The sequence below is a fragment of the Phoca vitulina genome, unplaced genomic scaffold (genome assembly GCF_004348235.1).
Source record: "Phoca vitulina isolate PV1807 unplaced genomic scaffold, GSC_HSeal_1.0 scaffold20, whole genome shotgun sequence".
NCBI classification, from domain to species: domain Eukaryota; kingdom Metazoa; phylum Chordata; class Mammalia; order Carnivora; family Phocidae; genus Phoca; species Phoca vitulina.
The window spans coordinates 32,044,918-32,058,537 of record NW_022589723.1 but is presented as its reverse complement, the minus strand read 5'-3'; the positions used below and the strand labels follow the sequence as shown (position 1 = coordinate 32,058,537).

Here is a 13,620-nt window from a genome sequence, read left to right as displayed (position 1 = left end):
GCAGGCATCTTAATGCCATCAGGCTTGCTGACTTCTGTTGGGGATGGAGAGTGACAAGGATGGTTTGGCTGAAAGGCAGGAAGTTGAGCACAAGAACATACAGGTTGGGGGTGAGGGGGCCTCTGTGGCTGGCTGGGGACTGGCCTAGTGGCAGACTAAAAAGTTACTCTTCCAGGGTGGGATACACTGGCAAAGTAACAAGTCTTCAAAAGGGGCAAGGCCAATGCAGCTCCATCCAAGGAGTATTCAGCAAAATGAGAGCGTGGAAAGGGAAGTTTGCGAGAACAGACCTTACTTACCTGTGCACTCCACCCCACTCCCTGTGCCTTGTCCCCAACTGGTGTGGGGACAGCAGGGGAGGTTTGAGTCACATGAAATAGAGGAGTTTTAAAGTGGGCAGGTGGACAGAACTGTCTTACCTGAAGGCAACTGAAAAGTTAATCTGACAGCTGTCAGAGGGGCCTAGGACCCAAATGGCCCAGAGGAGCAGTTACTAGAAAAATTAAAACTTATTTTGAAAGAACGGATTTGAGACAAGCTAATCAAAAATCAATTCTGGATTTATTAAAAAGAGACTGGCAATCTGACTTGCAGAGTCACCATTCATGATCTCTCCATTTCTGAAAAATCAGTTTCCGCAGGGACCTAACTTCTCTTTAATGCAGCTTTAGTTAATGATGAGAAAACGTTTTGCGCATTGGTGAACTATCTACCGCATCCCAATCGACTAGAACATTAGGTGACACAGAACATTAGATGTTAAGGTTAGAAAGAAAGTTGAAAGCGTTCACAAAACAGCTCTTTTAATGAAGTAAAAAGAGTATTTCACATTCCGTAACTGTTGGAAACATCCAGGAGAGCTAGATCCCTTATCTCCTCTAGGAGTGTGTACAGGCTTCTTCCCTTGGTTTGGCAGTATTTTTGATAATCTTCCTGAATGACGTTTACTTTGACTTCTTGGGCAAGCTGAGCTTCCTCCACAGATCTAGTTACTTCTTTCACTAAATCACTCTTTAACAAGAGGGAACTCTGATGAAAAAGTTCTGTATCTGGTATCATGTACGGTTTGTTGCTTATTATTTCAAGCCTGATTGTATCAGAATGGCAACGGGAGGCCTGTACACATACTCTCACCTATCACAGAGGAGAAAATGCATATTACCAAGTCACATTCTTTATACTTGACGTCGAAAGCAATGCTTAATGTAAATACGGACTTACTGTTACATGGTCAAACAGATGGAACGTGACAGACTCCCCGCCTGTTGTGGTAGAGGTGATTTTGTTTTGAAATCGTTGAAGGGATCCCGGTTTCCATTCCGAACGGCTGTCTGAGCCACATGAGATCACCAAACCATCTTTATTTCTTAAATAAGCAGCACCTTTAATCCCAAACCTGAATCATTGCCAGAATAAAAATCCAGAGATAATGTATTCTTAGTATACAAATCTTGTACACTCAATCTAGAATGCTAGTTTTTATTCTAGATCAAAAACAACTTTTCCTCTCATTTACCTCCAAATACTTCACTGAGCAGATGGAAAAATATTTTGCTAAATAAGGAAGTAAAATCCTATCTTAACACTAATACAGATGTACTAGATGCTAATCTCCTTTTATACTGTTTTTTAAGTAGGAGCCCAACATGGGGCTTGAACTCACGACCCTAAGATCACAACCTGAGCTGAGATCAAGAGTCAGATGCTTAACTGACTGAGCCATCCAGGCGCCCCTCCTTTTATACTTATATCGTGCATTATTCTATTACATTATGTACATCTGTACCTACAAATAGTTGTTATATTTTAACGAGTTATATCTAATGTACTGTTTGTGTTCTACACTTAGTTTACTATGATTTTTTTTTTTAAGATCTTATTTTTTGAGACACAGCACAAGCACAGCGTGGGGAGGGGCAGAGGGAGAGGGACAGACTGCTGAGCAGGGAGCCTGATGCCGAACTCAATCCCAGGACCCCGAGATCATGACCTGACCAAAGGCAGACGCTTAACTGACTGAGCCACCCCGGTGCCCCGAGTGTAACTATGATTTGTTAACAGCTATTATGTTAGATGTAACATACCTTGGTATAAATACAAGCACACCATTTGTTCTAATTGAATATATAACCCCATCAGATATGCCACGCTCCTCATTCTCTGGGTCTCTGTCTTTAAAATACATGCACTGGAAGAGCTCAGTAGATTGCTTCTGAGAATGCTGTGCTGCCTGTAAGAAGAAGCACAACCCGCCGCACCTAAAGCATGCAGACATTCCCGGGGGGAACAGAATTCATACCCCCACAGAAACGATGTCTTTAAAAAAAGGTTGGACTCTAGGAAAGTATTAATACAAATATTCTTCTCTATTATGAATTAAATCAGTTTTGTGGGAACCTAACCATCCAGCAATCTTTCCCCCAAAAATGTCTTTTTTAGAAAATTAATTCTTTAAGAAAATAACCTGTTTGTTATTTAGAATCTGTTCCAGTTCATTCAGGTAGAGGAAAGTACCCATATCTATGCCTTGCCTTTATTTTCAAGTCTGTCCTACCATAGTCCTGCTGGTGCAAGTATAAATTAGTATTGCTGTCCTGGAGGGCAAGTTGGTAATTGTATCAAAGTTTTATTTGTGCACACCTTCTGAGTCAGCAATTCATTATCGCCAGGAATATATCCAGGCAACAATCTGAGAAGTCTGTAAAAGTGTATAGACAAGGATGGCTATAAACTGGGTTGCCCAGAACAACAGCACTGCCTAACAGAACGTTCTGCAATGATGGAAATGTTCGATACATCTCTGTTGCCCCAAAGGTAGCCACACATGTCTAGGAGCGTGTGAAATGTGGCTCGTGCAACCGAGGAACAGAATTTTTAATTTTTAAGAATTTAAATAGCCCCTATGGCTAGTGACTATAATATTGCCCAGCAGTGAACTAGAATACAGGATACAAAAATTGTATTAAACATTTAGGTAGTTTCCAATTTTTCTGTATCACCAAGTGCTCTCCTCTATGCTGTACAGTATTGTAGCCACTAGCCAACAATATGAAATACAATACAAAGCAGCTTCTAAAAGAAAGATGTCATTACTCTGAAGTGATGCTGTCAGTAACAGATGTGTCAAGTGCAAAAGATTTCAGAGAGCAGGTATGGTACCATTATTTGTTGTAAATAAAAAAGGCATTGTCTGGAATAGTGAATAATGCCTATCTCGGGGTGGTAAGACGATCCGTGGTCGTAATTTACATGTCTACTTTTTGGGAAAAACATCTAACCTATTGTTAAATCTCCTAAACCCACATTAAGTGACTTCATAACATCTATAAATGTATTGAGAGCAACACAAGAAACTTTACAATTTTTCATGTTATTTCATTGGGGAGAATAATGCAGAATTTAATGCGCTAGAATATATGGCACTTCGTTCCACCACATAATAAAGCTGATATTCTCTTAGCAAAAGAGATGATGGGTAAGAGAATTTAAAATCCCCTCTTACTCGGTTTCTGTTGTTGATATGTCTGCATAATTCCTCAAGATCTTTGTTGCTGAACAAATTGTCCTTAATTTCCGTTTTCTTATCTTTCGAAATGGCTGCCATTAACAATCGGTGTACTACTATATCTGAGTATCTTCTGATCGGAGATGTAAAGTGAGTATATTTATCTAATGCAAGGCCTTCAGAAAGAAACCAAAAGATGGAAATCAACAAAAAAATACAGTTTTTAAACGACCTGCTCAAGGTTATAGCCACACAAAAGGAAATGCTATCATTCACCATAATGATGGAACTCTTCCTCCGCACACGACCCAGTGGAGAAATACAGTGCATTAGACATGGCTTGCGTGGCCATGGATCGCAGCAACCTGTTTACGATGGGATCGTTGGGGTCATTCGCATTATCCAGAGAATCAGCCAGTGTTTTATTGGACCTGACAAAAAAAAATCGGAAAGACCTTTATTTAGTCCCCAGCAACAATGTACAAGTCAATACTCTGAGGGAAATCTTTCACTCTGAAGAAATTTTATTTTGGATACGTTTTAGAAGCAACTCTTCAACTATAGCAATGTAGTTTGCTTTTAAGGTTGAAACAAAGGAAGTATATCAATTTAAATAATATATATATATATTTTTAAGATTTTATTTGACAGAGAGAGTGAGAGAGCACAAGCAGGGGGAGCAGTAGAGGGAGAGGGAGAAGCAAGCTTCCCACTGAGCAGGGAGCCTGATGTGAGGCTCGATCCCAGGACCCTGAGATCATGAGCTGAGCCAAAGGCAGACGCTTAACCATCTGAGCCACCCAGGTGCCTCTAAATAACATTTCTGAAGTAGTTAAGAGCAATGTACTGATACCTATGTGGTTAGGTTAATGCCCAGCACATAGTAGGTGGTCAAATACTTTTGTGGAACGGAATTCTTAACACCCTTAAGTTAAACATCCCTTACACGTCAAAGAACGGACTTTTTGAAAATCAAGAATTACTGAGCAGAGGGACTTAAAAAACAAAACTAAACTAAACCTGAGGTGCACAGTTAAGAGAAACTTAAATTATCTTCCTTTTCTTAAAGAGAAAAGGACAGGAAATATTCTATTTATTTACTCAATCTTCAAAACCCAGGAAATAATAGAATTATATTAAAAGTGAAACAAGTCAGCATATCATTCAGTTCTGTACTACAGCCCATTAAGAGAGAGGGAGGGAAGGAAAGATGGAAAATGATGAACAGAGCATCATGAGTGGGCTAATGTGAGCTTTCCAGCGTGACAGACGTGAATGCGTGGATTCAAGTCCAGACTCTGCCCTGACTCACTGTTAAACTACAGGTAAGTCACTTAACTTCTCCAGATGGGATTCCCTATCTGTAAAATACAAATGATACAAGATATCTGAAAGCCCTTACCCAGTGAGCCCCACACACACGGTGCTCACCCAGGCACTCACCCACCAAATAAACCAACAAAAGATACATCACAGACAGAGGCAAAAAAAAAAAAAAATCCATTTTGGTAAATAAATAGAAGATATTTTAAATAGCACCTGTTATTTGAAACAAAATATTGAAAAAAAATCCTCTATACTAATAATTTTTTAAACTTACCCTTTAGTTATTTTATTTTTTTGTTTTTAAGTAAGCCCATTGTGGGGCTTGAACTCACGACCCCAAGATCGAGAGTCACATGATCTACCAAGTAAGCCAGCCAGGTGCCCCTGTACATCATTTTTATTTATTTTTTTAATTTTTTTATTTTTTTTACGATTTTATTTATCCATTCATGAGAGACAGAGAGAGAGATGCAGAGGCAGAGGGAGAAGCAGGCTCCCCGTGGAGCAGGGAGCCCGATGCGGGACTCGATCCCAGGACCCTGGGATCACGACCCGAGCCGAAGGCAGACGCTTAACCGACTGAGCCACCCAGGCGTCCCTGTGCATCATTTTTAATAGGCAAAATCTTTTATCCTGGAGGCGGGTGAATAAAGATGTCTCATTCTATGAAGGGATGGTATAAATTTATCATCGGTGTGGTGTTTTAGGATATTGCCTCAAAGATAAGCTGCATTTTTAAAGTAATGAAATAAATAGGATTACTTCTTGGTATTTGCCTAAGGGGTCTATGAAATTAAACCAAGGGTAACAGGTTCCTTAATACCGCCTTACAAATCGTAGTGGATCAAAATGATGTCTAAATAAACTCATTTTAATTTTAATCTCTATACCTACATTATAGTAAATGAAGAGAGCCAAGAAGTTTTCTAGTCTTAGTCAAAGACCCGCTGTCCCATTTTAGGAACTACTGTACGATAAGTAAGTGTACAGCACTCCCTGCATCCCTCTGCCCCCTCAAGGCAGGAGTTACCGCGTATCTATGAAGAAGCCTTTTGCTTTAGCACATTCTCGCAGTTCAGAAAAAAACTCCTGGTGTGGAGGAGGGTGCTGGCGCAATAAGGCCTGATGAGGGAAGCTCTCCCAGATCTTCTTGGCTACCCAGTGGTTGGCCAGGATCATGCATTCGGCCACCGTCTCGTGGACTTCCAGGGGCTGCTTGGGGATGAGGTCATGGATGTTCTTTTTCTCATCCAGCTGAACACGAATCTCTACCCCCTCCAGTTCGAGGGCACCACAATGGTCTCGCTTAGCCCGGATGTGGCGCGCTATGTCCGTCAACTTGCCGATGGCCCACACTAACTCCTCTAGCTTGGCTTGTCTGCTCTTCTCATCCAAGTCTCTGAACTCTGGAATGTCATCAACAATGTGGAAGTTTCCGTCCAGCAGTTCCTGGGCTGCTTCATAAAACAGTTTGTATGCTGATCGAATAATGGTTCTGCCATACCACACTTTCTTAATTTCATAGGAGGTTTTATCCAATTCCCATATGACACTTACGGCGTACCTACAAAACCAGTGAGGCTAATCATTATTCAATTCTTCCATTTATTTATTTATTTATTTATTATTTTTTTTAAAGATTTTATTTATTTGACAGAGAGAGCACAAGTAGGCAGAGTAGTAGACAGAGGGAGAAGGAGAAGCAGACTCCCCGCTGAGCAGGGAGCCCGATGCGGGGCTCGATCCCAGGACTCCGGGATCATGACCCGAGCCGAAGGCAGATGCCTAACGACTGAGCCACCCAGGTGCCCCTAATTCTTCCATTTTTGAAGCAAGTAGAACTAGACCCTGGATGTAACTTAAAAGAAATGACAATGCTACAGGTTTTTGGACCGATGTCTCAATCCAAACACTCCACCATTAGCTCAAAAACTATTTAAAATTAAAACAACAAAGTTAGACTAGGTTCTGTTGAGCTCTGAGCAAATCTGAAATTAGTTCACATGTAGTGTTACAAACATAAGCTTACAGTTCTCCATTTTGATTAGACTAGCATAGGACTGATAGAGTTAAGTCTGGTGGGCTCTCTAGTAAGGAAGAAAGCCTTTCAAATCTTACAGAGTAACACTGAACTATCATATCACTCTCGATGGTAGGTTAATTAGCAAAAAGTTCATTTAGTAAAGAACCACTTTACCATCAAATCACTGTTTAAAAACATACGCAACATTTGCAACTCATATAAAAAACACAGGGCTAATTTTCCTAATATGTAAAGAGTTCTTATAAATCAATTACAAATAGATGGAAAACTAAAAAAAAAAAAAAAAGGGAAAGGAACATGAAAGAGTTCACAGAAAATACATACATAAATGAGTATTAAACATACACAAAAATGTTTAAATTTACTAATAGGAAAACTGCAAATTAAAACCACCTAAGTAAGATACCATTTTCATCTCAAATTGGCAAAGATAAAAAAATACAAAATACTGTGTTGGCAAGGCTGTTGGAGGGAACAAGCATTTTCACACATTAGTGGTGGGAATATAACTGGTGTAACCTTTATGGAGGGCAATTTGATTACATCTATGTAAACACAAATGCATATACCCTTTGACACAGAAATTTCACTTCTAGGAATTTATCCTCCAGGTATTTTAAAAATGTGGAATGACTTATGTTCCATGTAATTCGGTACAGTTTTGTTTGTAATAGCAAAAGACTGAAAACAATCCAAATTTCCATAGATAAGCAACTGTTATTAATATAGGCTGATCTCCAAGCTACATTAAGAGAAATAAAAAGCAAGCTGCTGAACAGCATATATACATATAACGTCACCATTTGTATATAAAAGAGAGACCACATGTCCAGATTTGTGTGTATATGCATTATGTCTAGAAAAATACGTAAGTAATTGGTAACTGGGGGCGCCTGGGTGGCTCAGTCGGTTGGGCGTCTGCCTTCCGCTCGGGTCATGATCCCAGGGTCCTGGAATTGAGTCCTGCGTCGGGCTCCCTGTGCAGTGGGGAGCCTGCTTCTCCCTCTCCCTCTGCTATTCCCCCAGCTTATGTGCTTTCTCTCTCAAATAAATAAAATAAAATAAAAAGAAATTGGTGACTGGGGGAAAGTGATAGGAGGGGAGCCTTTCACTAAATATCTTTTGGAACCTATAAATTCTGGACTATATGGTTTTATATGTATTCAAAGATAGATGTAAATGTTAACTACAACAAATAAACAAAAAACTCCCTAAGTTCATGATCCTCATGCAAAACAGCCTCAACTGGGGAATATATATGCACAAAATCGTCCGCGTTTGTTCCCAGACTTTAGCTGAGTTTAAAATTTTTTTTTTTTTTTAAGATTTTATTTATTTATTTGACACAGAGAGAGAGAGAGTGAGAGCACAAGTAGGCAGAGCTGTAGTCGGAGGGAGAGGGAGAAGCAAGTTCCCCGCTGAGCAGGGAGCCCGATGTGGGGCTCGATCCCAGCACCCTGGGATCATGACCTAGGCCGAAGGCAGTTGCTTAACCAACTGAGCCACCCAGGCACCCCTTTAGCTGAGTTTAAAAAGCCAACAACAGAGGGAGAAGCGGCCTCACAGCTAGACAGGCAGAAAAGATGAGGGGAAGGGAAGGGAAGGCTAGAGAAATAAAGCTGCCTACAAATAAGTGGCGCAGAGGGCACAGGGGGAAATCAGGGGTGGAGAGCAGGGGGCAGAGCATATTCAAAAGAAGAGGAGAAAGAGGCCAGAAGCAAAAGCACTAGGCATCACAGAAGGGCCAAGACAAGCCCTGGTGATTAAAAAAAAAAAAAAATCATGAACAAACTCACCTATCAACGCCTCCCAGAAGAGAGCACAAATCAGCGCTGAGGATGGAGGGCAGCATGTCATAGCGACGGTCTGCTAAATAGTAAGTGGTGGCCCTGTGAATGACACATACACGGGTGCGTGACCTTCAGCAGCACAACGGCTGACTGCAGGGGCCGCGGGGAGGTAAAGGGCCACATCCTCAGTGCAGATCCCCCAAGACTTGCTTTTTCATAAAGTGCAGCAGACTGGGTAATCAAGGGGACTAAGGGGGACTGCCTTGGGCTGAATATTCTTCCACTGACAATAAAAAGAAAGAAAAAGTGACATGAATCTTAGTTGTCTAGGAAAAATTAGAGTGTAATGAGCCGGTACTTATAGAAAATAGTATCCATACAGGAAAAATTTAACTCACTGCACTTTAGAAGGAAAGGGGGTTTGAAAAGGTTCTGTTAAAAAAAAGGAAAGGTAAATTGATCAAGGAACTACTTCTCTAAAGGGAAAGGGGAAGTGGACCTCCATTTTTTTTTTTTTTTCCCCTAGAAGGGATTTGCAGAATTGCACAAAACTGGGAAATCTTTGTTTTGAGACTCTGAAACTCGGGAGTTATGGAATAGGTTAGAGTCACAAATACACTGTTGGTGTCTAAAGACATTACCTTGTCCTAGCTTCAATGTCGATATAAGAATTTGGTGGCACGAAGTGCGTTACGTCTGCAATGTGGACCCCAAGTTCCAAGTTGCCATTAGTTAAGGTTCTGACTGAGAGCGTGTCGTCCACATCTTCACAGCCTTTTGGGTCAATGCTGAACACAAGATGGGTTTCCCTCAAGTCTTTCCGTTCTCGTTCCTCTTCACGACTCACTTTCCAGGGATTTCCTGGTGTGTTGACTGGCATCTCACACATCTGTATGACGAGAGTCAGATATTCAGCAATTCTCGCACCATAAGCTTCCTGTGAAAATCTGCTCTGGAACATTCTCACTGCAACCTCATAGAAATCCCATTCATTCCCTGTTACCTTTTGCAATAAACTTGTTTCCTTCTTTCGATCAATAATTATTTATTAGTGCCTAATGTGTGTCCAGAACTGCGCTAGGTTCTGGAAAGGTCAGGAGCCAATAGGAAAGACGAAGTCCCCTGCCCTTGAGGACCCTTACAGTTTGGCAGGAAATGTGCCAGTTTCTCGCAGCTTTTTTTTTTTTAAGATTTTATTTCTTTATTTGACAGAGAGAGAGACAGCGAGAGCAGGAACACAAGCAGGGGGAGTGGGAGAGGGAGAAGCAGGCTCCCCGTGGAACAGGGAGCCCGATGCAGGGCTCGATCCCAGGACGCTGGGATCACGACCTGAGCCGAAGGCAGATGCTTAACGACTGAGCCACCCAGGCGCCCTCCGGCAGCTTCTTTAGTTATGGAGGCCACGGCAAGGATGAATGGTGGCTTATAAAGAGCACAACCTCTTCCCCATTTTCAAATGACCCACTTGTTTAAATGTACTTGAGCTTTTAATTCAAGGTAAGCCCTAAAAAAAAAAATCAACATGTCCCAAGTACTAAAAGCCTATTCCTTAAAGATAATTTAAGCAGGACCAATCTAGGGCACTTTCTCTCTATTATTACCTGTTTAGGCCATCAATTTGCAGTTAAGTAGGCTAAACGGGAAGAGAAAATTCTAGTCCTGTGAAGTCTAATCCATGCTTTATTTTATTCTAACATTTTCACTAAGAGCTGTCAAAACAAGTCAACAAATAATTTCCAGAAACTAATGTTAAGCATAAAAATTTAATAATGTAAAATATTCCAAAATATTTTACTATTATAGCTACTGTTCTGTCAAAGACTATAATGAAAATAACACCCATACACTCTTGTCGGCAATGCAAACTGGTCCAATTTTTCTGGAGAACAATCTGCCCATATAAATAAAAGCCACTTAAAATTTTTTATGCCCTTTGACTTGGTAATCTTACTTTAAGGACTACATCCCGAGAAAAATGATGCAAGAGGAAAAAAAAAAAAAAAAGCAATGTTTATAAAAATGTTTGAAGTAGCATTTCTTCTACTACTGAAAAATTAAACAGCCCCATGTCCAACAATCGAGGAAGACTTAAGCCAAGCAGAGTACATCGATATGCAATAATTTGCTGTAACTACAAAGTAGCTATGTCAATACACAGAAATAATTTTAAGCGAAAGAAGAACAGAAAATAGCACGGGCACACTATGGATCTAGTTATGCAAGACTAATAAACAAGATTTATGAGGATTTTAAAAGATCATAAAGTGATGGCAATAGCTAATGTTTTATGTTTATTGAATTTGTGTTTTCTGCAAAGGTTATAAAAACTGTTTCAAGAGCATTATTTTTTGACCCTCAGGTCAGAGGTACATGGAGCCCTAGAAGCCGCTCCCCGTGGCTCTGTGCAGGCCTGTGGGTGAGTGATTAGGACAGGGAGTGGAGCCCAGTAGGGTCTGTAACTAGGCACCTTGCAGCTGCTGGCGATGGATGTATACTGACAATAAGCCACTGACGCACCATTTTTAAGCACAGTTGGAAAATGTAAAAATGTGAGAGCTGTGAGGCTCTGGGAAAACTAACTATGCACTTGAAGCTGACTTCAGTCTGGTCCACACACAGAATAGAGAGGAGTGAGATTCTTCCATTCTCTGTGGCTTTCGTGAGTGGTTACACAGTACAGAGATTTTTCTTCTTAACGATGAAACAAACAACAAACGAATGCAAAAAGAAACTGTACAGAATGTCCTTCACTAGACCGAAGGACTCTGGGAAACCGGACCTGAGCTTCGGAGAAAGGGACAACCGAAATACTGTTTTCCACCAAGATGGTTGCGATTTCCCCTTCCAGGTCCCCGATTCTTCCTAAAACACGCACAAAATGTCCATTTGGATACACAGATGTCGACTCCCAGGAATCGATGCGTACAACCACCCGGAAGTCCTGCACAAAAAGAGGAAAAAAAAAAAGAAACCCACCAGCCCAGCACCAGGAATTAAATGGGTCAATCAGAAGCACCAGATAAACAAGATACACAGCATCAAGCTCCAAAAAGAGTGGCCGATTTAACAGTGGGTTTTGCTTCTTGTTTTGATTCTTGCTGTTTTACTAAATTGCCAGATGGTTATGTAAGTGATTGGCCCAATGCTCTGGAAGGAGGCAATACCTCTCTACATCAAATAAACAGGCTGCAAATTTTAGTCTGTTAAAGAAAGCCAACTGTGACACATTCTAGTTAACATTTGCAACACGAAGGAAAACCCCATTGTGCATAGTACAAATTCCATTTCAAAACAAAAATCTCAATTTTGCCAGTGTGGGAGTTACTTTCTACTTTCTTTTTTTTCTCTCTCTTAAAAGATTTTATTTATTCATTCATGAGAGACAGAGAGAGAGAGAGAGGCAGAGGGAGAAGCAGGCTCCCCACAGAGCAGGGAGCCCGATGAGGGACTCGATCCCAGGACCCTGGCACCATGACCCGAGCCGAAGGCAGACACTCTACCGACTGAGCCACCCAGGCGTCCCGGCTTTCTACTTTCTTTGAAGTTACTTTCTCAGTTTTAAGGGCATCTTCTGGTGGGGAAGGAGGGGTCAGTGTGAACTGAACCCCACTGCCCCCAAACTCCAGCAAACCACGGGTTTGGAAAGCGAGGGTTGAAACTGGCCTCAGAGAGCCTGCAGAAGGCTTCTGAGGATGCAAAGGGTACACAAAGACCCGGTTATTGGCTCTGGCTCGGGACGTCCTGCTACAAGGTCTCATTTACCAACTGCAAAACATCAGGCAAATGAAATTGGGCCATGCTCGTACTCTTCGTCACAGTAAAGGTTTATTCCTAACTTCCTTGTTTACGTCTTTTCTCCAGTGCTATATTCCTTTATGGATAATCGATTCGGTGAAGTACCACTATATCATCCCCACAGGGCAGAGGGATCGTATTTCTGTATCACTGGCTGGAAGAAAGCTTGTTAGTGTTGGCAAAGCATATCTATTGGAAGTTTCTGTGTTGGACAGCCGGATAATGTATGTACTCTGTAGTTGTCCTACACAGCTCTTTCTAGGACAGTTTCTCTCTGGCCTCCATTTATTAACCAAGGACTGCTTGACAGATGGTTCTATATACTTAGAATTTTAAAAAAAAAGGATCTCGAGATGCCAAATGCCATCAATAATTTATCCCTTCTTATGCAAAGGCATTAACCATGTTTCCTGGTAGAGCTGGAAGGCTGGCAAAGACAGGAGGAAAAGGGGAGAAGTACGTCAGCTACCTGGAGCGCTTCTGCTTGCTGAGTGCTAATGCGGATTTTGGGAATTCTGTAATCCCAAGGTGTAACTAGGATTTTCTGAGCATTTTTGCCCTGAGACTGGACCTCTTCTTTGGACGGAAATGTCACCACATAATCCCGCCAGTTCTTCTGAAGGATGCCCACCACTCTGCCTTTGGGAAAACAAAACAAAATAAGGCCTTAACCGGTGAGATGTTACGTCTCTGGATGCCAACTAGTTCAGCAATGAGGAAGAAAACAGGAAACACAATGTCCCATTTGTATCAAGCACATCTACACAAGTAGAGATGCTTAAACATTTGCCTTCCTGGCATTTTATATTAAGATGGCTAATTTTTTGAAAGATAATTTTTTTTTATAACATCATCAGTTTGCCCTTTCTGCTGTGGGGTCTGATGTGACACTTAGCATCCATCAGTCCCACTTTCCACTTTCTCTTTTGCCCTTCTCTTATCAATCTCAGGTTGAGGGTGTCGGGAAAAGCCAGTGATTTTTACTTTTTTAACTTATGCCCTCTCCTGTGCATATTCACTGTCTTTCTTGCATTTTCCCACCAGTCAAGATCATTTGGGCCAACACTATACACAATGAAGTATGCAAATCGTTAAGTCTGACATACAACACTTTCCAGCATCACTGACTGAGGTCAAGAAAAAACAAACTTTAATAGTTA

The 13,620-nt window shown here is 41.2% G+C and overlaps 1 protein-coding gene across 6 annotated transcripts in view; it reads right to left on the bottom strand.

Annotated features, from left to right (window-relative positions):
- Positions 1-542: 542 nt before the first annotated feature.
- Positions 543-13,620, bottom strand: part of DIS3L (DIS3 like exosome 3'-5' exoribonuclease) — a 33,241-nt gene continuing 20,163 nt past the window's right edge. For 4 of the 6 annotated variants that reach the window (XM_032417463.1, XM_032417465.1, XM_032417464.1 and 1 more), the window contains exons 8-17: positions 12,930-13,099; positions 11,445-11,606; positions 9,307-9,554; positions 8,672-8,764; positions 5,862-6,395; positions 3,782-3,936; positions 3,503-3,681; positions 2,085-2,230; positions 1,222-1,396; positions 543-1,134 (exon numbers count right to left, since the gene is read on the bottom strand). In XM_032417463.1, the coding sequence (XP_032273354.1) occupies positions 826-1,134; positions 1,222-1,396; positions 2,085-2,230; positions 3,503-3,681; positions 3,782-3,936; positions 5,862-6,395; positions 8,672-8,764; positions 9,307-9,554; positions 11,445-11,606; positions 12,930-13,099 (2,171 nt within the window). In that variant the 3' untranslated portion in view covers positions 543-825. The remainder of the gene's footprint in view (positions 1,135-1,221; positions 1,397-2,084; positions 2,231-3,502; positions 3,682-3,781; positions 3,937-5,861; positions 6,396-8,671; positions 8,765-9,306; positions 9,555-11,444; positions 11,607-12,929; positions 13,100-13,620) is intronic. The other 2 variants (XM_032417467.1, XM_032417468.1) reach the window with 2 other exon arrangements.